The 26,273-nt window shown below is 42.1% G+C and overlaps 2 protein-coding genes across 3 annotated transcripts in view; one reads left to right on the top strand and one right to left on the bottom strand.

The window, feature by feature from the left end:
• The window catches only part of col4a4 (collagen, type IV, alpha 4), a 37,756-nt gene extending 35,751 nt beyond the window's left edge, over positions 1-2,005 (bottom strand). Inside the window, exon 1 of the mRNA XM_070905473.1 lies at positions 1,934-2,005. The gene's annotated coding sequence lies outside the window, so the exon portion shown is untranslated. The remainder of the gene's footprint in view (positions 1-1,933) is intronic.
• A 1,591-nt stretch (positions 2,006-3,596) lies between these two features.
• col4a3 (collagen, type IV, alpha 3) overlaps positions 3,597-26,273 on the top strand; it is a 33,074-nt gene continuing 10,397 nt past the window's right edge. For both annotated transcript variants that reach the window (XM_070905487.1, XM_070905488.1), the window contains exons 1-35: positions 3,597-3,836; positions 7,823-7,879; positions 8,587-8,676; positions 9,519-9,563; positions 9,644-9,688; positions 10,039-10,101; positions 10,792-10,845; positions 11,007-11,033; positions 11,800-11,874; positions 12,399-12,461; positions 12,550-12,585; positions 12,686-12,733; positions 12,961-13,035; positions 13,230-13,274; positions 13,401-13,463; positions 13,631-13,675; positions 14,243-14,296; positions 14,381-14,422; positions 15,533-15,614; positions 16,213-16,248; positions 16,585-16,749; positions 17,114-17,206; positions 17,784-17,879; positions 18,227-18,297; positions 19,762-19,950; positions 20,913-21,081; positions 21,593-21,685; positions 22,071-22,175; positions 22,269-22,363; positions 23,029-23,179; positions 23,962-24,075; positions 24,262-24,429; positions 24,898-24,987; positions 25,088-25,222; positions 25,972-26,070. In XM_070905487.1, coding sequence (XP_070761588.1) covers positions 3,747-3,836; positions 7,823-7,879; positions 8,587-8,676; positions 9,519-9,563; positions 9,644-9,688; positions 10,039-10,101; positions 10,792-10,845; positions 11,007-11,033; positions 11,800-11,874; positions 12,399-12,461; positions 12,550-12,585; positions 12,686-12,733; positions 12,961-13,035; positions 13,230-13,274; positions 13,401-13,463; positions 13,631-13,675; positions 14,243-14,296; positions 14,381-14,422; positions 15,533-15,614; positions 16,213-16,248; positions 16,585-16,749; positions 17,114-17,206; positions 17,784-17,879; positions 18,227-18,297; positions 19,762-19,950; positions 20,913-21,081; positions 21,593-21,685; positions 22,071-22,175; positions 22,269-22,363; positions 23,029-23,179; positions 23,962-24,075; positions 24,262-24,429; positions 24,898-24,987; positions 25,088-25,222; positions 25,972-26,070 — 2,968 coding nt within the window. In that variant the 5' untranslated portion in view covers positions 3,597-3,746. The remainder of the gene's footprint in view (positions 3,837-7,822; positions 7,880-8,586; positions 8,677-9,518; positions 9,564-9,643; positions 9,689-10,038; positions 10,102-10,791; positions 10,846-11,006; positions 11,034-11,799; positions 11,875-12,398; positions 12,462-12,549; positions 12,586-12,685; positions 12,734-12,960; positions 13,036-13,229; positions 13,275-13,400; positions 13,464-13,630; positions 13,676-14,242; positions 14,297-14,380; positions 14,423-15,532; positions 15,615-16,212; positions 16,249-16,584; positions 16,750-17,113; positions 17,207-17,783; positions 17,880-18,226; positions 18,298-19,761; positions 19,951-20,912; positions 21,082-21,592; positions 21,686-22,070; positions 22,176-22,268; positions 22,364-23,028; positions 23,180-23,961; positions 24,076-24,261; positions 24,430-24,897; positions 24,988-25,087; positions 25,223-25,971; positions 26,071-26,273) is intronic.

The following is a 26,273-nucleotide window of genomic DNA, read 5'->3' as shown; positions in this document are numbered from 1 at the left end:
CAATGCTCTCTCACCCATACAGATCAATGCTTTCTTACCCATAAGGATCAATGCTCTCTCACCCATACAGATCAATGGTCTCTCACCCATAAGGATCAATGCTCTCTCACCCATACAGATCAATGCTCCCTCACCCATACAGATCAATGCTTTCTCACCCATAAGGATCAATGCTCTCTCACCCATACAGATCAATGCTTCCTCACCCATACAGATCAATGCTCTCTCACCCATAAGGATCAATGCTCCCTCCCCCATAGATCAATGCTCCCTCACCCATAGATCAATGCTCCCTCACCCATAAGGATCAATACTCCCTCACCCATAGATCAATGCTCCCTCACCCATAGATCAATGCTCCCCCATAGATCAATGCTCCCTCCCCCATAGATCAATGCTCCCTCACCCATAGATCAATGCTCCCTCACCCATAAGGATCAATACTCCCTCACCCATAAGGATCAATACTCGCTCACCCATAGATCAATGCTCCCTCACCCATAGATCAATGCTCCCCCATAGATCAATGCTCCCTCACCCATAGATCAATGCTCCCTCACCCATAAGGATCAATACTCCCTCACCCATAAGGATCAATGCTCCCTCACCCATAGATCAATGCTCCCTCACCCATAAGGATCAATACTCCCTCACCCATAGATCAATGCTCCCTCACCCATAGATCAATACTCCCTCACCCATAAGGATCAATCAGTGGTTGACCTGATCAGGGATCAGGTTGTGTTTGATGGTATATCTGCAGCTGTTTTTCTTGGTCAGCAGGACGGAGGACACAGACTGTGGCTGCATGAAGGCTTCAGACAGACTGCTGACCGACACAGTTACACTGCGGAGGGAGGAACGATTACAGATGTGTTTTGGAGAGACAGATGCATTTACACCTTTTCAACATCTGGTTAGAGTGAGTCTTCAACCTAACCCAGAGCTGATTTAAAAGATCATATTTCAATCCGTCTTGAATGCTTCTTGGATGCATTTACACTTAAATGCATCCAAGAAGCATTTTATGAAATCAGATAGAGATCTGATGCATGAAGTGAGAAACGTTCCTCCCTCAGCTGATGACTGTGAAAACAAACATCATGCAGCACAGAGAAGGAACAAAAAGTAAAAGACAGCTGACAAACTTACAGGCTGATTACTGTTAATGAGTCTGTGACAGACAAGTAAGTACATTTACTCTAGTACTGTACTTTAAAGTACCACTTTATACTCCTACTTCTCTACACTTCAGGGGGGAATATTGTACTACGATGCACCAAGATCAAGTTATGAAAATATGATTCATATTAAACTTCCCAACAGTATTTAAACTAGTTACAATCAGCAGTTTAAATGTTGATGCATCAGGATTAATAATCCAATTTATTAGAACACTTCAAAAGTTATTTTCTGCATAACAAGTACTTTTACTTCAAGTACATTTTGCTGATAAATCGTATGAATGCACGAATTTAGCTTGTAACGTTTAAACTGTGGTATTTTACTGGAAGAAAAGATCTCGAAGAGTCTAAATAAACAAGTTAACACAACCTGAGATCAAGATTCAAGTTTTCAGGACTTCTGTTGAAGATGTAAAGTTTCTCTTTCGGACTTCTAACAACTTTAGTTTTACAGTATTTAAATACTGCAGTACAGCAGCAGCAGCAGTCCACTGGACTGTAGTACAGTAGTTGAGTAAAAGTACTCCGTTACTCCTCTCCCCCTCTTCAGCTTCATCAGCGGCTCTTTAACGTTAATTAAACCGCTGACGTCAGCAGCTAATTAGAGCTTAATTAACAGCTAATTAAGAGTAAATTAACGGTTAAACAGCTGATTAGGATTCAGGTCAGCAGCAGCTGCAGCGGCTCATTCAAACATCCCACAGCAGGAAAACAAGCAGCTCAGGTGAGTCACACACAGCTTAACTTACCTGAAGGTCTCGCGCTCCGTGTGAAGCTTCACGCGGCTTTCATGTCAGAGACACACGGACAGAAAACTCTCAACTTTATCCGCTAAACTGAAGCCGCAGCGCTCCGCTGCACACACAACTCCACACCTGTCAACCCGCAGCAAATACCTGCAGGTGCACACACCGACACTTCCGGTCCGCAGGCCCCGCGCTCCAAAATAAAAGCGGCTTGCCGCTGCAGAAATAAGAGAAATACTGATGAAAATATTTTTTAGGAGATAAGATATTATTTCATCAAATAAAGAACTATTCGATCGTTGAATTGATTGAAACCTTTATTTATACAAGAGAAACTCACTGGGTGCAAACTAAAGAAAATCTAATGAAAAATTAGACCTAAAACTAAACTAAACTTTATCAACAGTTTGTTTTTTACCTTTTTACAGAAACACTTATTAAAACAACACGTGACTATTCAGAATCCAACAGTTCAGTTCAGGTCGATTTCACCGTCTTTCTTAAATGTCGACTTTTTCTTCGTCTACAGGTGATAAAAACTGGGAGCCTTCATGTCTCCTTCAGGACCGTTTAGTCTCTATTACATCGTCTTCAGAGACATGAAGGTTTCTTGTAGCTGTAAGCTGAATGTGAAGATTAATAATGCTACAAGAATAAAATATGAAGCAGAATGATCGTAAAAATAGAGTTAACAACAATTTTCATTAATCTCATGATTCAAATGCAATTAATCTATTAATCCTTTAGTTTACAAAATGTCAGAAAACAAGTAAGGAAGTTTCAGAACATCACAAAGTGTTTCACAAGAAATAAAATAAAGAGACATAGAAGAAAAATAAATAATGACAACTTTCAGCCCAAAGTGACGTCTCTAAACGTCTTGTTTTGTTCGAGCGATTCAGATTCAGTTCACTGCGAATAAAACAGAGTATTGTTGACAGCCAACTAGCTAACTGTAGTTAACCCAAGCTAAGGTAAGGTTAGCCTGCTAGCTGTAACTTAGCTATACAGCATGGCTCTGGTGTTGGTTGCTTCGTAACGTTAGCTGATGAAGTAATTTGCAAAGAGTAAGCTAGTTTGTATCACAGAGCCAATGTCCAAATAAAATATAGGAACATTACAGACAGTAACATTGTTCTAAATATGATTGTAAATCAGTCTGGTGTCACTTCACTGCGTCGGCTCACTCGCCTCCAGACTGTGAGCACGACGCTGACTGCAGTTCACTACACGGCCACCGGTGTCACTAAAAACAACAACTGTCAAACAAGATCATAAATAATAATTTCAGGGGCTCTCCTGTATTCCAACACAAGTATATTGTTCTCATTAGTACCTGATATCTAGTTTTGCAAACTTGCAGGGCCTTTAATCTAAAACAATGCATCATATTTAATAAGTCAATCATCTGTCAGATAAATGCAACACAGTGAAAATTACAATTTTTACCTCTGAGATGTAAGTACGTTTCTGAATTTCACAGTTTATATATTTGTACTGTGATATTTAAGCCAATAAAGTAACGTCATCAGAGCTCTGCGAAGGTAGGCTTTTATTTTGAAAAACGTAAATCGGAAGTCTTGTACTGAGTGTTGCGGGTTTGACTCCTCAGTCAGCGGACTGTCTCTCTCTCTCCATCCCGCAGCCGGTTGCTGTGGCCCGACAGGATCAGCTGCACGGACCCCCTCTGGACTGAACCGAGCCGAACTGAGCCGAACTGAGCCGAACCGACAAGAGGAGCCCGAGCCGAGCCGTTCTGAGTTCAGCCTGGAGTCAGTCTCATCAGCGGGGACTCTGCAGCGGTGTGCACGTCTATATGGAGGCTCCGGACGGCCTGAGGCGGAGGATCGTCCCGCTGCTGGTTCTGATGCTCTGCTGCTCCGCCGCTCCGGGACACGCCGAGAGGGTGAGTGAACACACCCCGACACACAGAGAGATGATGATGATGGTTAATAGAAGTGCATTAGGATGATGTGAGAGGGTGCAGGTGAGCGCTTCATCCGCTTTTATTGAGAGAAGAAACTTTGAGATCCAATCAGAGACTGAACTGCTTCAGATCTACATTCAGCTCAGAGCGGGACTCTTATTGTGAAAATCTGCAAGAATTTTGATTTTTTTATAGTTTACATATTTTATTGTAAATGTCACTGTGAGTCAGATTTTTATTCATTTTATTTATTGATCATTTCATCACATCCTGTTAACAGGTCTGCGTGTGAGGTGATCAATAACTCTGATTGGTTGGATTCACCTGCTGCCTTATAGTCTGTGTGTGTGTGTGTGTGGGGGGGGGGGGGGTCACCATGGTAACAGACAGACAGATCAGTGTGTGTATGTGTGTGTGTGAAGTCAGTGTCACTGTGACACTGCGTCGTCGTTGTTATTAGTAAACCACTACAGCTAATAATACTAATGATGATGATAAAGTCTCTGACTTTGATTTGAGTCTGTCGCTGACGAGAGGCGGCCATGTTTGTTTGGAGCATTCAGAAGAAAGAGTTGATGATCATATCCTCTATAGTGGACTAAAATTATGATCTGGTTAGTTCAGGTCCTGCTGAGTTCAGGTCCTGGTGAGTTCAGGTCATGGTAAGTTCTGGTCTTGGTGAGTTCAGGTCTTGCTGAGCTCAGGTCTTGGTGAGTTCAGGTCTTGGTGAGTTCAGGTCTTGGTGAGTTCAGGTCCTGCTGAGTTCAGGTCTTGCTGAGCTCAGGTCTTGGTGAGTTCAGGTCATGGTAAGTTCTGGTCTTGGTGAGTTCAGGTCTTGCTGAGCTCAGGTCTTGGTGAGTTCAGGTCTTGGTGAGTTCAGGTCCTGCTGAGTTCAGGTCTTGCTGAGCTCAGGTCTTGGTGAGTTCAGGTCCTGCTGAGTTCAGGTCTTGGTGAGTTCAGGTCCTGGTGAGTTCAGGTCCTGCTGAGTTCAGGTCCTGCTGAGCTCAGGTCTTGGTGAGTTCTGGACTAGACAAGTTGTGGACTTCAGACCCGTTAAATCCATCCGTCTGCAGACATCTGAATTCAGATATTCCACATTTTCCTGATTGGCTGTTTATCATTCTTAACCAATGAGAGGCCACCGTCAGTCAGTAATGTATCTGAGCATGCTCAGTATGTCTCCCCGGCCTCCTTCCTTCTCCCTTTCCTACTCCAGACTTCTTTGTGTTCAGTGTGTCTTTAGGAGACTTGAGAGACCACTATAACCACATAACTAAAGGGGCTAACTGAGCTAGCACTGCTGCTAGTGAGCTAACCTGTTAGCATGTTAACTGCGGACTGTGTGAGCTGTTATTACATGTCTTAGATCAGCTGTTTGAAGATGATGCCTGTATCTATAATCCATCCTGCCCCCTCCTCGTCCGTCACTTCTGCTCCAGCTCATGTTTGATCTTTTCTTTGGGAGGTGGTCTGATGTGTCTCAGTTCTCTGTTGGTGTTTCCCTGGAGATCCCTCAGAGCCTCCTCAGGCATCCATTTTCATACCAGCCTCAGTTTCAGAGACGAACGTTAGGACGTGTGTGTGTGTGTTACATCTGTTTGTCACTCTGTTCAGACTGAAACAGCTGTAGGATGGATTGTGATGAAAGGTGGTTCAGACCTTCATGTCCCCCTCAGGATGAACTGTAATAACTTTGGTGATCCTCTGACTCTTCGTCTAGCGCCACCATCAGGTCAGAGTTGTGTTTTTCAGTGAAATGTCTCTGCAGCTGATGGATGAATTGGTCATACAAGTGCAGACAGTCACTGTCTTGTGAACTTTTCATCAGGTTTTAGCCTCTGACACCTTTGGCTGTGGGTCATGTGACCCTGCAGGTCCCCCCAGTGTCCCCCCTCCCATAGTGCGAAGTGTAGCTGGGGTCTGTTTTATCAGCAGGTTCACCTGAACGCGTTCTGCTTTATTTACTGCGGAAATCAAAAAATGTAAAAAGAATGTCAGACAGGAAATAAAACCTGTCTGTCTGTCTGTCTGTCTGTCTGTCTGTCTGTGTGCAGTCAGTCAGACAGTCTGCTCTCCGTCTGTTGTTTTAGTTCGTCTGTTTTCTGTTTCAGCCTTTTGTCCTGATCTGCTGTTATTACTGACCCAAATACACACACACACACACACACACACACACACACTGGTCTGATCTGCTGAGCTGCAGTGAAAAGGAAAACCTGCGTCTCTCTGACTGAAAGCAGTTGAAGTGTGAATGAAAACATTTAAATGAGTTTGTTTGTATAAATCATGAAGACGTTTACACTCAATCAATAAACCCCCGAGCTCATAGACCCTCAGCTCAGACCAGCACCTGCATGCAGTGTGTGTGTGTGTGTGTGTGTGTGTGTGTGTGTGTGTGTGTGTGTGTGTGTCGATCCTTTACTCAAGTAAAAGTAGCAATACCACTCTGTCCAAATACTCTGTTGCAAGTAAAGTCCTGCATTGTAAACATTACTTAAGTACAAGTACGTAATTATTATCAGCAAAATGTACTTAAAGTATCACAAGTACTCATAATTCTGAAAAATGATTTTACTATCATTATTATTACTGATGCATTCATGTGTAATTAACAGTTTCCTGTCGAAGTGGAGCTCATTTGAACGGCTTTATTTATTATCTGTTGGATGGTTTCATATATTTTATGTACAAAACGTATAAACCATGATGTTTTATAAGTTCATGGTATGTTTTGTATGTAAACTCGGTACCTGCAGCTGTCGGATAAAAGACGTTCGTTCTGTTCCGTTTTGATAGCAACAACTTTATTCATACAGTACTCTTATGTGCTTTTAGTTGTTTATTTATTTGACACATGAAGAGTTTCTCTTTGAGTTTCTTTGTTGGATAAAACAATGTTCAATAGAATAAATGTTTGTCCTGTGACGCTCCCACAGTGAGGTTTGTATGGCAGGTCATGAGGGTCAAACATGTTGTCTGACGCGATATTATCTGATGTGAAGTTCAGAGAGTCTGCAGGTCTGTGTGAAACCCCTGAACCCTCACATTAACGTAAATGTAGAACATTACCCATGATGCCCTGCTGTAGGACGTGTCGAGGCATCGATGTGAGACAGGAATGAAGATAAGACGACATCAGCCTGTCTCTCTGACTGTCTGCTGGTTGTGTTTATCGCGCAGGAAGAGCACTGTTACACCTGCAGGATACATGAAGGTGTTTGGGTTTAAACCCACAGAAAAATGTCTGAGAGATAAAGACATCATGAAGAAACATGCTGAACGACTTCACGACAGTCTAAACCTGAGATTGACTTCAGTCAGGACTAAACTTTACCTCTGGTACACCTGCAGGATCCATGAAGGTGTTTGGGTTTAAACCAGACAGACAGTCTGACTGATAGAAAGCAAACGCCCGAAACAATGACACCCGAGACCGCTGTCACTTCCTGTTTCAAACATAGTTTTAAAAAGAAAAATTAAACAACTGATTATTATTGTAACCATGACGATGAAGGTCTCCTAACTTCATTTTAACCCAAACTTAACCAAACCATCATAAACAGATTTATTTTCCAACAGTGATTTGAAGAAACAGACAAACGATGTCGTCCTGCTGATGGAGTGGTCAGACGACTGACTTCAGGACGTCAGGAGGAAACCTGCACGCTCACCAGCAACCAGACTGTCAGAACTAGACCTTAAAGATCAAGTTCAGTCTGAGTTAAACCCTGAGAATCAGTCTAACTGATCATTACGAGGGTTAGACTTAGCATGCTCGCTGACAACACAACAGTCTAAACTTCAGTTTAAGTTCACAAAGAGTAAATGTTGTAAACACAGACATGTTGTTCATACGTACCGGAGCGGATCAGACTGAAGAGAATCTGGACCTGGATTGACTCTGGTCCTTGACTGAGTCTCTGTTCTAAAGGGAAAGGATCTTATATTGTCTTGTCTCTCTGCAGGTGTGTCAGTGCAGCGGGAAGTCTTTCTGTCACTGTGACGGGGTCAAAGGTCAAAAGGTGAGAAGATCTCAACCTGGAACACAGGTGTTACCTCGATGTCAGAACATCTGTCTGTCTCATCGATGTACATAATCAAATCACATCATTTGTTTATTTTATTTATTTTTGTAGATCTTTAGTGTTTTTAGGAGAATATTAAGTGTAAATGTAATCATGGATTAAATGTTTTTATCATTTAGTTTTATTCTTTTAAATATTTACAGCACTTTTTTCAGCCTTGAGTAACGTCTGCAGTCTGCCTCTCAGGCTGCAGTTACAACCTCCACCAATCAGAGGGTAGGACAAGAACCTGCACGAAGCCTGAGAGGCAAAACCCAGGGCAAAGGGGGTCCAGAAAACTCTGGCCTCTGGGTGTAAACTAAACAAAATGCTTATCAACTACTGACTTGTGTTATGAGGACCCCCCCACCCCCCACCCCCCCCACAGTCTGATGTGTTTCAGGTACCTGAGACCACCCAGGTATGAACTCTGTGATCTCAGGTGTGTTCAGCAGAAGTATAAAGGCTGGTTCCTCTCTGCTGAACATGAAACGTCTGTCTGTTCTCTCAGGAACCTGAATGCACCTGGACCTCAGCCAGAATCTATGTACACCTGAATCACCGGAGTTTACCTGAGTTTACTGCCTCTGCGTGGACAGCAGGTGAACTGACCCAGAATCTGTTCTACACCTCATGAGATCTACTTCTGTTTTCATCCTCCTCAGGGTGAACCTGGTTACCTAGGATATGACGGACGTCCCGGTGTGATTGGTTACCCTGGCAACGAGGGCCACCAGGGCTCACCTGGAGAAAAGGTAACAACCTCCGAACTGAACACAGCAGTCAAATTATTATTATTTTATTATTATTGTTATTATTATTTCCTCAACGCTCTCTCCTCGGTCAACAGCTTACAAAATAATCTTTTATTCTCCTGGTCATGACGTGTCTGTCTGATGTTTAATGACTTCAGTGAACAAACTGAATCATCTCCTGCCGTCTTCCATTAGTTTATTAAAACTTAAATTTCATTTCACTGAATCAAAAACTCAAACATCAGATTAGTTGTATTATTTTCTCGGAGAAAGTCATTTATTTGTTTGTTTCCAGATTGATGACTGCAGGTCTGGTCTTTTCTGCAGCTCGAACACATTGACTTTAGAGATGATTTACAGATCTCATTGATTCTGTATCAGAGGTCCATCTGGTGACTTCAGACTGTTTTGCAGCTAATCAGGTTTCAGAGCAGGAGGTAAAGGCGTGTTTGTGAGAGCAGGCCAGCAGACAGACAGCTGGTTTAGGACTTGAAACACAAAGTCTAGGACTTGCTGGTCTTGACTTGATATCCAGGAGTTCGGACTGACTTGTGACCTGCACAACAATGACATCATCCCGTCTTGTGTGTTTTATATGAAACTTACTGACTTACTTTAAAACCAACAGCATAGCGCTTCATTCAGGAGGTTTTGATAACTCTAACCTCCGTCTGTCCGTCTGTCCAGACTGAAGAGGACACTGTGTGATCTCAAGGCCCCAAAACCAGTATCAGCTTCTCTCAGCCTACGTTCTGTATCAACACATCTGTAGAGGTGTTTTCAGCGGAATAGTCTTATTATAAATGATAATGATTCTTCCTTTATTGTGTTTCTGTCCTCAGGGTGAACGGGGAGCAGCAGGAGGTCCAGGAGTGAAAGGCTCTCGGGTATGACTGATGATGATATGAAGACATACGAAGGTAAACATCAGTCCATCAGTAACAGTCTGTCTCTCTGTATTTTCAAGGGTCTTCCAGGAAAGCCAGGTTTCCCAGGACCTCCAGGACTGCCTGTAAGAAACATTATATAACATTCAGAGAGCATAAAGAACAATAGAATTTAAAGCACATCGATCATTTAGACTGTGATCATGCTCTGCTAAACTGATGTTTACACATACCTTCACTGCAAAAAAATCTCCATCTTCTCAAGTCTTTTTTATCTATAAATGAGATCATAAAGACATGAGGCAGGTCGCTGCAGTAGAAAAAAACTAATTAAACTTCACTTGAAACCAGTTGAAATAATCTGACAGACAACGATTTTCTCACTCATTCAAAGAAAATATGACTTTTTAAGATTCAATTACAGACAAAATGTTGAACATGTATAACCCATTATCATGTTCTGAAACACTGTTAGGGACTCCCTGGACATGAAGGACCCATCGGCCGACCAGGACTCCCAGGATGCAATGGGACAAAGGTAGAGATGATGCTCTGTACACTGAATCATCATATTTTGGTAAAGGGGATTTGAAACCTTCCTGCCTGAAATTAATCCAAGTTTCTGGCATAATTTTATTGAATTTATGAAATTTGCTGTGTAATATGACCAATTAAGGACAATAACAACAGATATGTGAAGGTGGGTTCTGCTGTATTACCTAATGTTAGGGCCCTGGAAGAGGGTCTCTGCTTAAAGAACTTTCAGTTTTAAGACCTTCAATATTTCAGTTTTGTGCTTCTGTGTCACAGAAAATCTGAGACCAATAATGGATAATATTCCATCATAGAAAGACTGTTCACATTGCACAGGGAGGAAAAGGCAGCTAATGGTTAATTTGGTCGTGCAGATCATTACTGTCACAGAGGCGGACAGGAAGATACACTTGTGTATCATAATATGTCCTTAAATGATGTGACTAAGTGGAAGAATGTAAATGGAGAATGGAATAGGACCTAGAAGCGAGCCCTGAGGTGCACCACAAGTACGTTTTGTGGACGATGAAGTGAAACTACAAGTTTATTTATTCCAACAACAGTTCCAGAACTGTCAAGGCTGAGTGTATAATCCTTTTCAAACCCCACCTCCTGACTCTTCAGAGGTGATCCACCTGAGACAGAAATCACTTCCACACAAACACTGAATGATGTTTTGATTGGTGTCTTCCAGGGGGATGTTGGTTACCCAGGTTTCCCCGGGGTTCCAGGACCTGTCGGCCTTCAAGTAAGTCCTACTTCCTGTACAAAGCAGTGATTGAATGCTGTGAAGACTTCCTGTTTACCCGTCAGTCATTTAGAGAAGCACATTTTAATCACTGCAGGCTGAAGCTAAGCTAGGCTAAATAGCTCAGAGAAGCTAAAGCTAACTGTGTTCATGTGTTTCAGGGTCAACCAGGGCTGCGAGGTGCAAAGGTAAGAGAACACACCTCAACACATTCACATACTGTCATGATAAATGATGATGATGTTTTTCTGTTGTTTGTTGGTGTAAAATAACAAAATGTTTTTGCCTTACTGGAACCTCACATGCAGAGCTATCAGCTAACACTGCACAGCTTCAAAGTTCAGAGGTTACAGTTACAGTACATATCATTGAGATATTTACGTACCTATTTAAAGGAGTAATTTATGTCATAGAACAACATTTATTTCTCCATACATTTTATATTCTTTCAGAGGTATTTTTGCCTTTATTATGTGGAGATAGTAGGGAGATAAGAGATTTGGGGAGATGAGGAATGACGTGCAACATAAGCCCACCAGCTGGGTTCAAACTGCAGAAATGGTCATTACATGGTCAGCTTAATGAACCCCTTGGCCAACAGGACGCCCCTGAAAAACATTTCTTATCTTTATTCTTTAAAACCCACTGCTGTGAAAAATAATCATCCCACAACTCAAACGCTGCCTCATTTAGGACTAAATAGGAAACACTGAACAGACCTTAAATATAGAAACAGAGACAAAACTGATATCGAGCTCCTCATCTGTTTCTTTACAGGCAATTTTTTGCCTGCAGCAGTGTATTCTTGCATAGCCAGACCCTCTTCACAGTTAGCGTAAGGGTTAAGTCTGGTAACTGAAATAGTCGCCAGACTTATCCTAGCAGGCTACATCCGTTGAGTCAGACTAGCAAAAGTCTAACAGTGTTTCTGTCTCGGTTTGTTTCTGATTTCAGGGAGACTCGCTCGTCTTTCCTGTCACTCAGGATATCAAAGGAGCTGTAGGACCACAAGGACCAGCCGGAGAAAATGTCGGTCACTGTCACATATTTTGTCATTCTGACAACACAAACGGCCTTCCTTAGTCCGTGGTCTTGACTCAGTTCTTGTGAAACGTTATCAGTCACTGTCCACATGCCTGTTTTACTCTGATGTTCTGGTAGCTGAGTTGTAGCATCCCAGCATGCATTTCATATAAGAATATGATCCAGACTCAAAACTATTAGAACTTTCATCTAATAGCTGTTATTGTGTCACTAAATTAACTGTTAACAATTATATTTTGAATATGTGGTCAATTGATCAAAGTAAATTTGGTCTGATATTTTCACAGATGTGAGTGAATTTAAATTTGATTTTATTATTATTGTTGTTACTTATTACTTATTACAAACTGTCTTTTTTGAATGTAAACCGTACAATAAACACAGAAAAAGCTATTGTAGTGTTTGTAGCTGAGAAAAATAGATTTTTAACCTTTAGATTTGTTCTAGATAGAGAGACTCCTCTGATTGGCTGGTGGAGAGTGTGCTCTGATTGGCTGTTTGTGTTGCAGGGGCTGAGTGGAGATCCAGGTGAACCAGGCCTGCCAGGACCAACAGGATCCAAAGGACTTCCTGTACGCTTCAGATCTAAAACCGTCAAACTTTATTTAAACGCTTACAGAGATCAGTGGGTCAATCAGCTGTTTTTGTTTTTTAATTCAGGGAAGTCTGGGGTTGCCAGGGTTACCAGGAGAGAAGGTCAGTGTGCTCAATAACATAACTACTGTCATAATCATAACACCCAGGACAGCAACATCTCACACAACAACTTCCTGATGATCCTGTGTTTTTGTTTCAGGGTCAGGAGGGTCCCAGTCCAGTGATCCCAGGTCCCAGAGGACAGAGGGTAAGCTATGTGGTCCGGGTTTAAGCCTAATGCCAATGCTAAGGCTAATGCTAACTCCCAGGTTATACATTTACATAGAGTCACATCAGCTAGTAATTCACACTCTGATTGTAATGTGAGTAAACACCTGTGATATAAAACAGACATTTCTAACCTGTGAAATATCATCATCATCATCATCACTATCATCACCATCATCATCACCATCAGCTGGGTTTGGTTTTCAGGGTGATCGCGGCCCACCGGGGATCCCTGGACAGAAAGGAATCAAACTATACGCTGAAGGACCCAAAGAACTGAAGGTCTATCTGTCTGCCTGCCTGCCTGCCTGCCAGCCTGCCTGTCTGTCTGTCTGTCTGTCTGTCTTTACATCTGTCTGTTTGTCTTTATGTCTGTCTGTCTGTCTGTGTGTCTGCCTGCCTGTCTGTCTGTCTGTCTGTCTTTACATCTGCCTGCCTGTTTTCAACAACTGCTATGTTTTGTTGTTATGTTTCAGGGGGAACCAGGTGAAGTTGGAGTGAAAGGTTGTCGTGGAACTTCTGTAAGTCGAAGAAGTCTCACAGTCTGACAACCTGTCTGTCTCTCTGACACAATCACTAACTTATCTCATCCACAAAAGCAAAGGCAAATGATGTTAATTATTGTGTGCGTTTGTTTTCTCCTCCAGGGTGTGGCAGGGAAACAGGGGATTAAAGGAGAGAAGGGCGGGCGAGGTGATCCTGGCTCACTAGTAAGAAAGAGAGAGAGAGACCTGAGTGCTCATTTACAATATCATGGATCTATAATCCAAATGTATTGATTTTGATCTGAATGTTATATTTTTAGTGTTTAGTGTAATTTTGTGGTTATGACCTGAACAGGTGCAATCTTGGTCTAACATGTTGTTTGGTGTTTTAGGGTAAACCGGGGAAGGATGGAGTCTCTGGAGAGCTGGGAGAACAGGTAACACGCTAAGCTAACAGGAATGCTAACCAACCCGCTAATGTTAGCTTAACATTCTGCTTCATTTAAAGGACAACCAAAAGCCAGATGTGTGTAAGTCCAAATCCTAGTGTCCATCGGGTAATGGCTGGTCTTTGTTGCCACATGATGTCAGCACACATGGTGTAGTGGAGCAGGTACACTTCAGAACCAGAACCAAAACCAAAATTAATCCAAAACCAGCACCACCCCAGCTGGTTTAGTATCCACAAGTCCAAATGGACCCCTGTCTGTGGTGTGGTTAAAGTTCTGTCTTTACTGATCAAAGATCATTAGTTAGAGACAGAGGCTCCACTGCAGGATCAGGGTTTTTGTAGTTCAACAGACCAGCAGAGTGGTGAGTATTTTCTGGTGAAACCATCAGCTGACCTCACGTCAGTTTTAGGAGTCAGAATCTCATAGAAAATAGACGTGTCTCTGCTGCAGTCAGATGGATGAATGAAACATATCCAGTGAAGACCGCCTGTAAGAGACCTGATCACTGATTCTGGGCTGTAGAATTAAAATGAACTTGAGCTGTGTCTGCAGGGAGACCCAGGTGTTCGAGGGTACCTCGGTCCTCCAGGTATCGAGGGAGCTAAGGTGAGTACTGTATGAGGCACAGGAAGTATTACTGCAGTGGTACACTAAGTTGTGTCACAGTGTTCATGATGTGTGTGTTTTCAGGGAGAGAAAGGTGATCGTGGTTCTCCAGGTCTCCCAGGAGAGGTGAGTCTGAAGTCTTGATTGTTGTTTTGTTGTTTTTTTTCTCTGCTGAGTAAAATGTTAACGTAACTGACAGGAAGGATGGCCAGTTCTACCAAAATAAGAGCTAGGTTTATAAAAACAAAAACACACAGAAGTAACAACAACAACACAGGATTAGGTAAGACTTGAAATATTGTTTAGACTGGCAAACCAAGCAAACAGTTTTTAATCAGAGCTGCAGACTCCCATCTTGAGTAGTACTGTAGGACCGACCGGAGCATCGAGTGAAGAAGATCACCTGAATGTTTAAACAAAATGTCAAAGAACAATGAACTCAGACATCAAAGCAGTTCTAATAAAAAACTTTTACTACATAACAGGACGAATATGACAGAATATTATAATAAATACCATTTTATAATAAATTATTCATTCACCTTCCAACCTGAAAGTGATGTGAGTCAACGCTCCTCTCCTGTACGATGACGACGCTGTGGTTTAAACAGAAGGTGAATCATTAAATATGCTGCTTCTTCCTGTTGACTTGTTGACCGTTTAAGTTGTTTTGATAGATGAATCCTCTGCTGTTGATTATGAAACAGTTAATAGATGAATTTACAATAATGGCTGGATCAACCTATTATTACCCCAGAGATCAGTAATTCATATTATATATATCATGATAGTTACCACATACCTGAAAATAAACATGGAAGTGAAAACATTTTTCCCTCCTGTAGGCTTATACACAAGCAGGCATACATCTTAGTAACAGACGTAACCTATTATACAGCCTTTCACCCATCTTTATCAAGGGAACTCTTAATATGATGAGACGATATGGACCTCTGCCATTCACTGCTTAGCCTACGCCAACGTTAGCTAGTTAATGTTAGAATAGTCAGCCGAAGTTGTGACAGCTTTAGGGAACAATGCTACAAACACACCGAGTGTGACTGACCATCATGGTTACAATCATGTTATGTTATCTTATCATCATCATCATTCTTCAACAACAAAAAGACGGTTGTGTCGACCCATCCGGTCTGCCAGATGGTCAGTCCAGCCCTGCTTCTTGCCTGTTGTGAACCCGCAACAGACGTGTTAAATGTGTTTGTGTGTTTTTATCAGATGGTCTGGAATCACAGATTCCTGAACGGGCAGACCGGTGTCCCCGGGCCCCCCGGACCTCCAGGAGCTCCTGGAGAACAAGGTAGTAAAGAGACCAACATGAAGGGTTAAAAGGGTCAGACTTTTTAAAGTTATATGATCTTATTTATGGATGTTTTGTCTCTGTATAGTAGTTTTCATTGTTCCTGGTGCAGTCCACCTTTAGGGAGGATCACCAAATCAACCAGGACTGAAATCTGTAAACACAGAATGTGACTCCAACATAAAACACAAAGACTAGATTTTGTGTTTGAGACTTAATTTAGAAAACTTTGTAAAAAGAACAATATTTTTATCACTTTCTATTTGTGTGAGGTTTTCATTGTATTTCTAAAATAACTGAAGTCCAGTTCAAAGTATCATAATAAAGGTATAAAGGTTTGTTTTGCTGAGTTTACATCTTATTTATAATATAAGTTGTTCATTTATCTCTTTTAGTTCAGTTTAAATTATCCATACAAAGATGTTCCAATATAAACTAATGAAATACATGTTTAGGATTGTCTACTATTCACAACTCTGTCCATGTATATATTAGTTGAATCATTCTTTTGTGTGATTGTAAAAGAAATGTTTTGTTTGTAAGCAGACTGTTTCTTCATCCTCAGGCAGTAATGTTCTTCTTCTCTGCTTTCTTTCAGGACTCATTGGTTTTCCTGGACAGCAGGGCAAGCCAGGTACACTCCACCTGCTCTCTCTCACACTTACTGGGTTAATGATCAGATAACAATCAATAATCAATAACAGTAATCAGATCACAGTACTTGGAAACGATATTTAGTGTATGTTTAATGTATGTATATATACATACATACATTTGACTACTTTAAAGGGTCACAATTGTAAAATTACGATATGGAGAAACACAATGACTGTATTAAGTAAATGTAATACAAACAAATAATAATAACTAAATATTTAATTTAATAAGTGAACCTGAACCTGTGGAGTTTAGTTCCTCTGTAATGACAATGAGACTCAAAATAAAGAAAAAAAGTTCTTTTCCCCTTGAGGTGTGGCTCCCCCTGGTCCACCGGGCCCCCAGGGGCCGCCTGGCTCATCTGGATCCAAAGGAGAACCAGGAGAGCAGGGGCCCCTCCTCATTGGGCCCCCTGGACAGACTGGAGTCCCTGGAGGTCGTGGAGTTGAAGGAGAACCAGGAGAACCAGGAATACCAGGTGATGTTCTGCCTCTTGTGTGTTTGTGTTTCTCTGTCCAGGTAATACGTTTATAAATATTAAATATGTTTTGAAGGAAATGTAATACCGACTGGATTATTTTCGATTAACATAATGAAGAAATGTTGTTAATGAACGTATCTAACTACAGCATTAATAGACATTTTAATGATTATGTTTAGACTCTTCAGGAAAGAGTTGAATGAGAAGATGTCAGCTTGGTCCATCATGTGGTTAGCCTAGCTTAGCACAAAGACTTGAAGCAGCTGGAAACTGCTAGCTTAGCAACATCAACAGAAAAAATAAATCCACCTTCCAACAACTCCAAGTCTGTCTGATTAAAGTTTTGTTTTCTGTCTGTCAGATTTCCTGCAGGGAGACGTTGGTCTTCCAGGAACTAAAGGTCCAATAGGACTGATGGGGCTTCCTGGAACTAGAGGGGAGGACGGAGAGAGGGGTGAGTGGGTGAGAGGAAGGGGAGTGATCATGTCACATAACATGATAATATACGATAAACTCGTCCACTGATGTCATGTTACTGTAGTCTGGACCTTAGCTTCACTCAGGGTTAAAACAGTAGATATTCAATGGAAGTTTGGAATGGGATTTTAAAGAAAGAAAGAAAATTATTTGTTCTGATAGTCACACATTCAATACAACAGAATCTATAACACTCAACATGTTTTACCATATTTAAACACACTGATTCACACTCACACATGTCAATAGAATCTAGATTAGTGGTTCACAACTGGTCTAGCCTGAGGGTCCAATTTTTCCTCAGACATCAGGTCACGGTACAGATACAAACCAACTTAAGGAGTTGGGAACCACTGATATAGATTATCAATATAATATCAATTGAAAGTTGCTCAGAGCTCAACTTCACAGCTGCGATATTAATGGGATGTTAACCGTTTCTTTTACAAACCCTCTGATTTGATTAAAATCTGAAATGAAAAAAACAAAAATTATATATAGATATATATATATATATATATGTTTTCCATAATTGATTGATTTGTGTTTGTCAGGTGAGAAGGGGGAGGTGTGCTTGGTCTGTCAAGTTGTTTTCGGCCCCGTCGGACCTTCAGGTAAACCAGGAGAGACAGGTGAAGACGGGGTGACAGGTAAGACCATATCTGACTCACAGATGTTTTACTCTGATTATATGAGCTATTAATCCTGTGATTGACAGAGTGGCAGCTAGACATTAGCCTTACCGTCTAAAATAAAGGTCCAAAGTAGTTTGTTTTAAGTTATTTAATTTCCTAAAAGTTGTCTCAAAGAGAGGACACAATATGAAGATAGCCAGGAGTTAGAAAACTTTTGCTGTGAACGATAAATTTGAATAATAATGAAACTAAACCTGTTCACAGTGACCAGAACAGGATCTGATCCAGAGTCAGATTAAGTGTACAGATGCCGAGCACGTAAAACTCACCTGTCTGTCTTTGTGATGTCATTCTGTTTCCAGGTTCAGTCGGTTTTCCAGGACTCAAAGGTTACAAAGGGGTCAAAGGTATTGGAGGACCAGCTGGTCCACAGGTGAGCTCACTGATCACTTCCATGAACTCTTTTATCACAGACGATAACTGTAGATTCTTCTGATGCTCTGTTATCTCCTGTTTTCGCTACACATTTTCTACACAAGTGTGAGTTTCGGGGGAATATTGGGGTAAGCTGCAAGCATTGAAGGTGTATAAAGCATGTTCCTCTGCACTCCTCCTAAGTTTAGGCCACCCTATCCTGTCTCCCTTGTCCGAACTAGGCATCTCTAGTACAGCACTACTCTGGTTTGAGTCCTACCTCACAGAGTGATCTTTCAAAGTGGCATGGCAAGAAGAACAGTCCAAACGTCAGTCTTTTTCCACTGGGGTACGGCAAGGATCTGTACTTGATCCCCTACTCTTCTCAATATATACCACCTTCCTTGGTTTTTCTTTCTATTGCTATGCTGATGATACCCAGCTCTATATGTCCTTCCCACCAGACAACCCAACTCTCTCTAAGCCTGCCTCAATGATATCTCAAAACGAGATAAGATGATGGAACGCCATGTTCAACTAAATTCTCTCTAAGACTGAATTCCTGGTGGTTCCAGCCAGTCCTTCTGTTCAGCACAACATTAGTATCCAGCTCAGCTCCCCCTCACTCTCACCAACAAAGTCTGCAAGAAATCGTCTGGTCTTCAACCAGCCAAAGACAGCTCATGTCACCCCACTTTTCATTACCCTCCACTGGCTCACTGTTGTTGCTCACATTAGATTCAAGTCACTAATGCCTATAGAACACAGAACCCACCCAACTGAATCCCCTCATTCAGGTTTATGAGTCTTCTCGTTAACTATGATCTGCAAATGCACAGCGACTAGTCTATCACTGAGAGGCAGGACATCTCAATCCAAACTCCTCTCCTGTGCACTCCCTCGGTGGTGGAATGAGTTACCAAACTCAATTAGGTCAGCAGCATCCTTTTCTGTCTTCAATAATGGCTTGAAGAACTACCTCTTCTGAAACTACTCAGTCACGTAATATGCCCTCTCTCTCTATCTTTTCATAGTTCTCTAGCTCATAAAAAAATATGATAAAAAATTTGTCATTTGCTTGGCACTTTCCTGTTACTTCAAAAAAGAACCAAATTGTTTCACAGCCTGCAGATGTAAATCACATTTTTGAACATGTGAAATATTATATGAATGTGTCTGAATTTGTGAAAAATATTTGGGTAAAATTAGTGAGTAGGAAGGAATTTGTAGTTGTTGGAGCATCTTGTGATAGATTGACAACAAAGAAAATGTAGTAATTGTTCCAACACAGTCACATATATTGAAACATGAATTTTGACCCTGACAGTGCTGCATATTTACTATCCAATCAGAAAGAGACTGGCGTAAATCCAACTGTAAGTCACAAGAGGTTCTGGTAGAAAACTTTCTGATTGTATAGTTAGATTGTACCTTAGGTGTGATTATTGAGGTACCTCATAACTGTCTCTTGTTCTGTCTTTAGGGCCCCTTTGGTATCCCTGGCCTCCCGGGGGCTCCAGGACCTGTTGGTGACCCTGGGATTATGCAGAGGGTGGGGCAGAAGGGTGAGGACGGGAACCAGGGGGAGCCGGGGCCACCAGGTTTCGAGGGGACAGATGGACGTCGAGGAGCTACAGGACCAAAAGGTGTCCTGGGACAGAAAGGAAATCCTGTGAGCATCAGATGCATCATCCAGTCTGTCTATTTGTACAGAGACCGTCCAGTCCAGACCGGCTCTGGGCGGGGGGTCGACCAAAAACACTGAAACACAATGAAATCAGGGTTCCTGTAGATGGGGCTTCTTCTGTTGGCTTTGTGAAAACTGTATTTAGTCATGTTTCTTCCATATCTGTATGTAGGAATACGTGTGATGTTCTTTGTTTATTGTTCTGACTTTTTTCACTGGAGTCCAGTTCAGTCTAAAGATGCATTCAGGGCAACAAATATTGGACTAGTCCAGTTCAGCAACCAGTCCTGATCCATGATACTAGAAGCTACTGTGGATCAGAGTTCAGTAATGAGTACATCCACAATAAATATAAAGTGGAGTTTGCAGTAGGCCAACATCACATACTCACAGACTGTATCTTTAAAGCTCTGCCCTCTGATGAATCACAGCCTTTAATGTTCGGAATTACTATGCATCGTTCAAAGATGAGGCCCTGAGGGACTGCTGCATGTTACAAGCCAATCTGGACTGTAACTGTGGAAGATCTCTCAAATATGAAATGAAATATGAACTTCATATACATTTTAGAACGAGGACTGTGGATTTTGTCCCCGATCACTTACGTTGGAAGCGCATTAGAAAGGGATCTGTTAATGTCCATTAAGAACAGGAGGAATGATTACAGAGAAAAACCTGTTCCCACCTGACTGTAGTTCCTGTACCTTTTAAAGGGAATTTCCTTTTTGAGAGAGGAGTGTCTTCACCACCAGATGCAGTCAAAGTAAATTATTTTAGGATCCTTCACATTGTTACATTTGAGGGAGAGATGTGTGTTTCCATGGCAACAAATCATCCAATCCTGTGTCTGTACAGAGACAAGAGAGGATCAGTCCTGTCTGTAACTTGTCGTTGGATAACAGATACGTAGATGATGGTTTGTTGTTTCTCTCTAATGCTGCTTTCAGGGGCCTCTGGGGCCGAAAGGTGACAGGGGTCCGCTCGGGGAGACTGGCCCCAGAGGGCTATTTGGACAGATGGGACCTTCAGGACCTCCTGGAATTGGGGCTACAGGACCTCCAGGACCTCGAGGCACTGTGGGAGTCCTGGGACAGCAAGGAGATCCTGGAAAACCAGGTGAGTGTCTGGACTGCAAGACTGAACTAGATACATATGCAGTCACTCCAAACTAGCCAAACATTCTCAGAGTGATGCATTTTTGATCCTACTTTTAGCACTGGGAGTAATTTGTGAAATGACTCTGATGATGATGTCTGATATTTATTAGAGCTGCAGAGGAGTTTTAATATGTTAGACTGAGATATTCTGTGAGAGGAGAGACGTTTTGTGAGCGCTGGATGACATGAAGCTTAAAAGGTCGGTTTGACAAAAACAGAATAATTTCTGAAACTGACTTTGTGTTGAATGCAGAGAACGCATGCTGTTTCTGCAGAAACTGGTGTCCTCACAATGTCTTTTTGGAAACAATGCAGTGGTGGCCCAGTCATAAAATTAAACTTTGGTTTCAAGGTTCCTCAGTGAGAGAAGACTAAAACTTATTTGGACTTGGATTCTGAGGCGCTTGATAAATACAGCCCTGAACACAGCCTAACAACCACTCTGTCTATCTGTCTGTTTGTTTATTCAGGGGAAAAAGGTTCTCCAGGTGAAATCAAAACCTCTCCAGGAGATCCAGGACAGAAAGGAGAAAAAGGTTTATCTGGAAACCCCGGACCTGAAGGTGAGACAGATCCATCTACTGCCTCACAGTAGGACAACTGGTTTGTGCTAATTTACTTTAAGGTCTATTTGGAAATATGCAGCTCTAAAACACAGTATCATCTGACCTGATAAGGACCTTAAGGTGGGACTTGTTTTATTATCTAATCTTGAGGCTCTACCTGGAAGCGTTTAAAGACCATTATTACTTTGCTGCTTTCATGTTGCATATCCCTAAATGTATTTTGTCTGTGAAATCTGTAAAAGATTTAAAGTGATGAGCCTCAGACACAGTGTATCTGTTTCAGATTCTGTCATAAAAATAAACCTTCATTCTGACAGAAAACATGCAGCTCTATCAGTTCTGTCTCTGCATGTGACTCACCTGTTGTCCCTGCTGGTCTCAGGTGTGACAGGAACTCCAGGTTATCCAGGATCTGTTGGTCCAACGGGAGAAAAAGGAGATGAAGGATTTTCAGTCCAGGGCCCTCCGGGCTTCCCAGGGGTCAAAGGTCAGGTTTTTGAACCGTGTTAAATAAAACAGTCGGCTGTGGCTTTCAATGAACTGAAGATTATAAATAATACATTGTTTTTGTCTGGCTCAGGACTCAAGGGCATTTCAGGAGCTCCAGGTTTACCAAGTTTAGGTATCAAGGGACGGGCAGGGCCATCAGGCCCTCCAGGGATGCCGGGCCCCAAGGTAACGTTGACAGGAAGTCCTCAACTTAAAGAGGGGTTGGAGCCCAGAAACCTCTGAACACAGAGAAATGAGGTTCTCATTGCAAAGTCAATCTGCGTCACACACGTACAGAGATGACAGGAAAAAGGACAGCGACCAGAGAGAAATAAGAAAAAGAACTGGAGTTCAGAGATCCGTCAGAGGCTGAACATGTGTGGTGGATGGTAGAGAAGAAAGATTATCAGGTTCAAGACTGATGGCCAACACAGAGTTGGTCATGAGAGGGTTGAAATACTTTGTATAAATAAAACACACACACTGTCTTTAATCTTCTTAAAATCAACAGACTTTGTCTGCGGCGTCCATGTTTGTTTGGTTTTCAGACTCTTCTGTTGTACTCAGCATTGAGACAGAGCTGTCAGAAAGAGAGAGAGTGTTTCGATCATAATTATGACTGGATGTTGATGTGAACATTGTTTACAGGTTGGAAACTATTTATACAAATTATTTATTACTACTAATTAATTAGTATTACTCCCATATGACATGAATGTGGTGCATAACAACATCACACTACTTTCTGTTTTGCTGTTGGATTTAAACAGAAGTCATGGTGAGCAGTCTTTCAACAGTCTTCCTCATCCTGTGGTGGTTTACTGCTTTCATGTTGGTCTCTGTGGTCACAGGGGGACAGAGGTATCGGTTTCCCAGGTCAGCAGGGTCGGTCAGGTCCCCAGGGAGAAGATGGCTCTGTGGGGCCCCAAGGAAACCCCGGACCCCAAGGATCTGATGGAGCTCCAGGATCTCCAGGACAAAACGGACCACCAGGACCCAAAGGTAGCTTGTTTCAGAGCTAATGAACCAGTACTGGGGAGCCAGGATCCAGAGATTAGAACTAGTTAAAAATGAATCCACCTGTGCTGATGGTTCTAATGGACTCCCAGGTGTCTACATAGAGATGATAGCTGACTCACCTTCACCTCCTTCATTATTTTCTCCAAGGATATATCTTGTAGTCTTATGTTCATTCACATGACTCCAATCCATGTTATAGAAGATGTAGAGTAAAGCGCTACCTTGTGACAAAAGACTACTGCAGGAAAACAGATGTTAGACTGAACTAAAGGCTGTTTTCTTCCTGAGTTTCTTTTTACACAGAAAAAAATAAACTTAAAAGCATCAATAAAAGCCAGGTGAGAATGTTCCCTCCTCTCATTGGTTAGACGAGCGAGACAGTAAACACAGGAAAAAGGTCTTGAAGAACCTCCTATCTTCCCAAGGTCAGACTCCCATTCATTCTCCAGCTAGCTGCTAGCTATTGTTGATTTCATTCATCCACTTCCCAGCATGCAAAGCTTACCAGGCTACCTGCAGAGCGTGCCTTGTAGTTGAGTCAGATCGAAGTCAGATCACTTTCCCAAACTCCTTGAGAATTTGTCTGTGACCAGATCCAGACCACTTCCTCCAAAGCATCTTGGTGAGGTTGTTTTGGTGCAACTATGACTGTTGCGTTCAGATCAAATTAATCGTACCAAGGGGGAAACCAAAACAAGTCTGACTTAAAAACACAGGTTTGAAAACACCCAAAGGGAACTGAAGTAAACTGATGTATCTCACAGGTCGTAGTGGTCTGGATGGTGTACCTGGTCCTGTTGGTTCTGTTGGACTGTGTTTACCTGGAGCTCTTGGGCCTAATGGAGAGCAGGGACAAATTGGCGTCATCGGATTCACAGGTACCACCTCTACAAGCTGGTGACAGTAGAGTTTGTGTCCCTTTACAGAATCTAATATCCACCTTCTTGTTGGAAAAACTTTGAGCTTTTCTTTGAAGTGATGAACCAGTCCCTGAATTTCCTGAGTTTATAGGAAAAATAAAATAAAACCACAGTGTCTCTCAGCCAAGGTATCTTGTCTTACAGGGGCCCGGGGCCCAAAGGGTGTGCAGGGCGACCCTGGGCTGTCTGGCGTGGGAGCTGTTGGGTCACAGGGGCCATACGGGGCCCCAGGATTTGATGGAACTCCAGGTCCAGCAGGAGGTGTTGGACTGAAGGGCCTGAGAGGGACCAATGGGGAGCCAGGAAGCCCAGGTAAGGCGGCATGGACACACCTGCTCCTCCTGCTCTATATATACATATTTATAAAGTTATTATTTTTGTTTAGATTCAAACCAGATACACACTCTGAACCACTTCAGACTGAAATATCTCAACAACAATTGGTTTTATTGTCATGAAATTTGGTCCAGACCTTCATGTTCCTCTCAGGATAAATTTTATTACATTTGGTGATCCTCTGACTTTTCATCTAGCGCCATCATCAGGTCAACATTCCCATCATTGTCAGCTGTACTTGATGTTTACTGCTAATTAGCGAGTGGACAACATTATACCTGCTAAACATCAGCATGTTATCACAGTCATTGTGAGCATGTTAGCATGTAGGTAAAGTAGACTTGTAACCGTAGACCTTTCAGGGTAAAAATTAAACCAACTTGTGAATATAAGTCAATACAGTGTCCTCACAAGTGTAGTAACATCCACATATATGTGTTTTAGGTATCAGAGGGGACTCAGGTCCTCCGGGAGCCCTCGGGAGTCCAGGGGATGATGGGAAGTCAGGAGAGACTGGACAAACAGGGCCGAAAGGTTTCATCAATCAATCAATCAATCAATCAATCAATCAATCGGTCTAACAATCAATCAGTTTTGTCTGGCTGTAACTGTCCATGACCTGTCTGTCTTTCAGGTCAGATGGGTGTAGATGGGGTCAGAGGTTCTCAGGGGCCTCCGGGGCTTCAGGGGGACAGAGGAGAAACCGGACCAAAAGGAACCCAGACAGCTGTGGCGATGTATGGAGATCCTGGAGACTCTGGAGAACCTGGTACTTTATTCTATTCAGTTCTATATGAATGTAGTAGTATGGTGAGAAACTGTGTTGGGTATCATTGATTCATTTTCAGAATGTGTGAGCCTTTCCTCAATCCTCAGCAGATGTTGTCCTGTGTTCCTCAGGGTTTTATTCTGGGTCACATTTTAGTGTCCTTTTATACCTCTTTACTTTGACTTTGTCCATTACATATAAAGCTACAACAAGCAGCTGGTTGGCTTAGCTTAGCATAAAGACTAGAAAAAGCTAGCCTGGCTCTGTCCAAAGGTTACAAAATACACCTACAAGCCCACTGATGAACATGTTATATCTTGTTTGTTTCTTAGCTGGGAGCAGTAATTTCCTGCTGTCTACACTGGTTGCCTGGCAACTGCTCAGAGCCAATAAATCGTCAAATGCGTAGTCACTGTAAAACGGCAAAACTGAAACATCAATTCAAGCAAATAAACTCCAGACTAAATATTAATATTGTAACAATATCCACTTTCATTTTAAGTCAAAGGTGTGTGTGTGCGTGTGTGTGTGTGTGTGTGTGTGTGTGAATGGATGAATGAGCGGCAAAAAAGGCGTTTTGGATAAAAGCACAATATAAATGTAACCATTTATTTATATAAAATGAATATTAATATGAATTAAAATATCACAACACATGTAGCTGAACTCATCGAACAGAGTCAGACAAAAAAAAGGTTGTTGTTCTACCTGTCTGTGACCTGTCTGTCTGCGTCCTGTCTCACCCTCAGGGCCCACAGGTCTCACTGGTCCTAAAGGAGAGAGGGGCCTCCCGGGGCCGGAGGGCCCCGACGGCAGCAACGGTAGACCTGGAAATGCTGGGCCGCGAGGTGAACACAGCTAACTGGAAATATTGTTTGTTTGTTTGTTGGTTGATTCTTAATAGCTACCAGAACTGTAGTATCTACTCTCCCTGTGGTCCACTGAAAACCTAAAAGTGGCAGTTTACATGACAGTCAAAGACACAGTCCGGAAAATGTTGTTGCCTCCTTCTCAAAACCCTGATGGGCGAGATCTTATTTGCATCATGTTT

The sequence above is a fragment of the Enoplosus armatus genome, chromosome 5, assembly GCF_043641665.1.
Source record: "Enoplosus armatus isolate fEnoArm2 chromosome 5, fEnoArm2.hap1, whole genome shotgun sequence".
Classification (NCBI taxonomy): Eukaryota; Metazoa; Chordata; class Actinopteri; order Centrarchiformes; family Enoplosidae; genus Enoplosus; species Enoplosus armatus.
The sequence above is the reverse complement of the archived record's forward strand: the minus strand, read 5'-3'. Positions and strand labels throughout refer to the sequence as shown.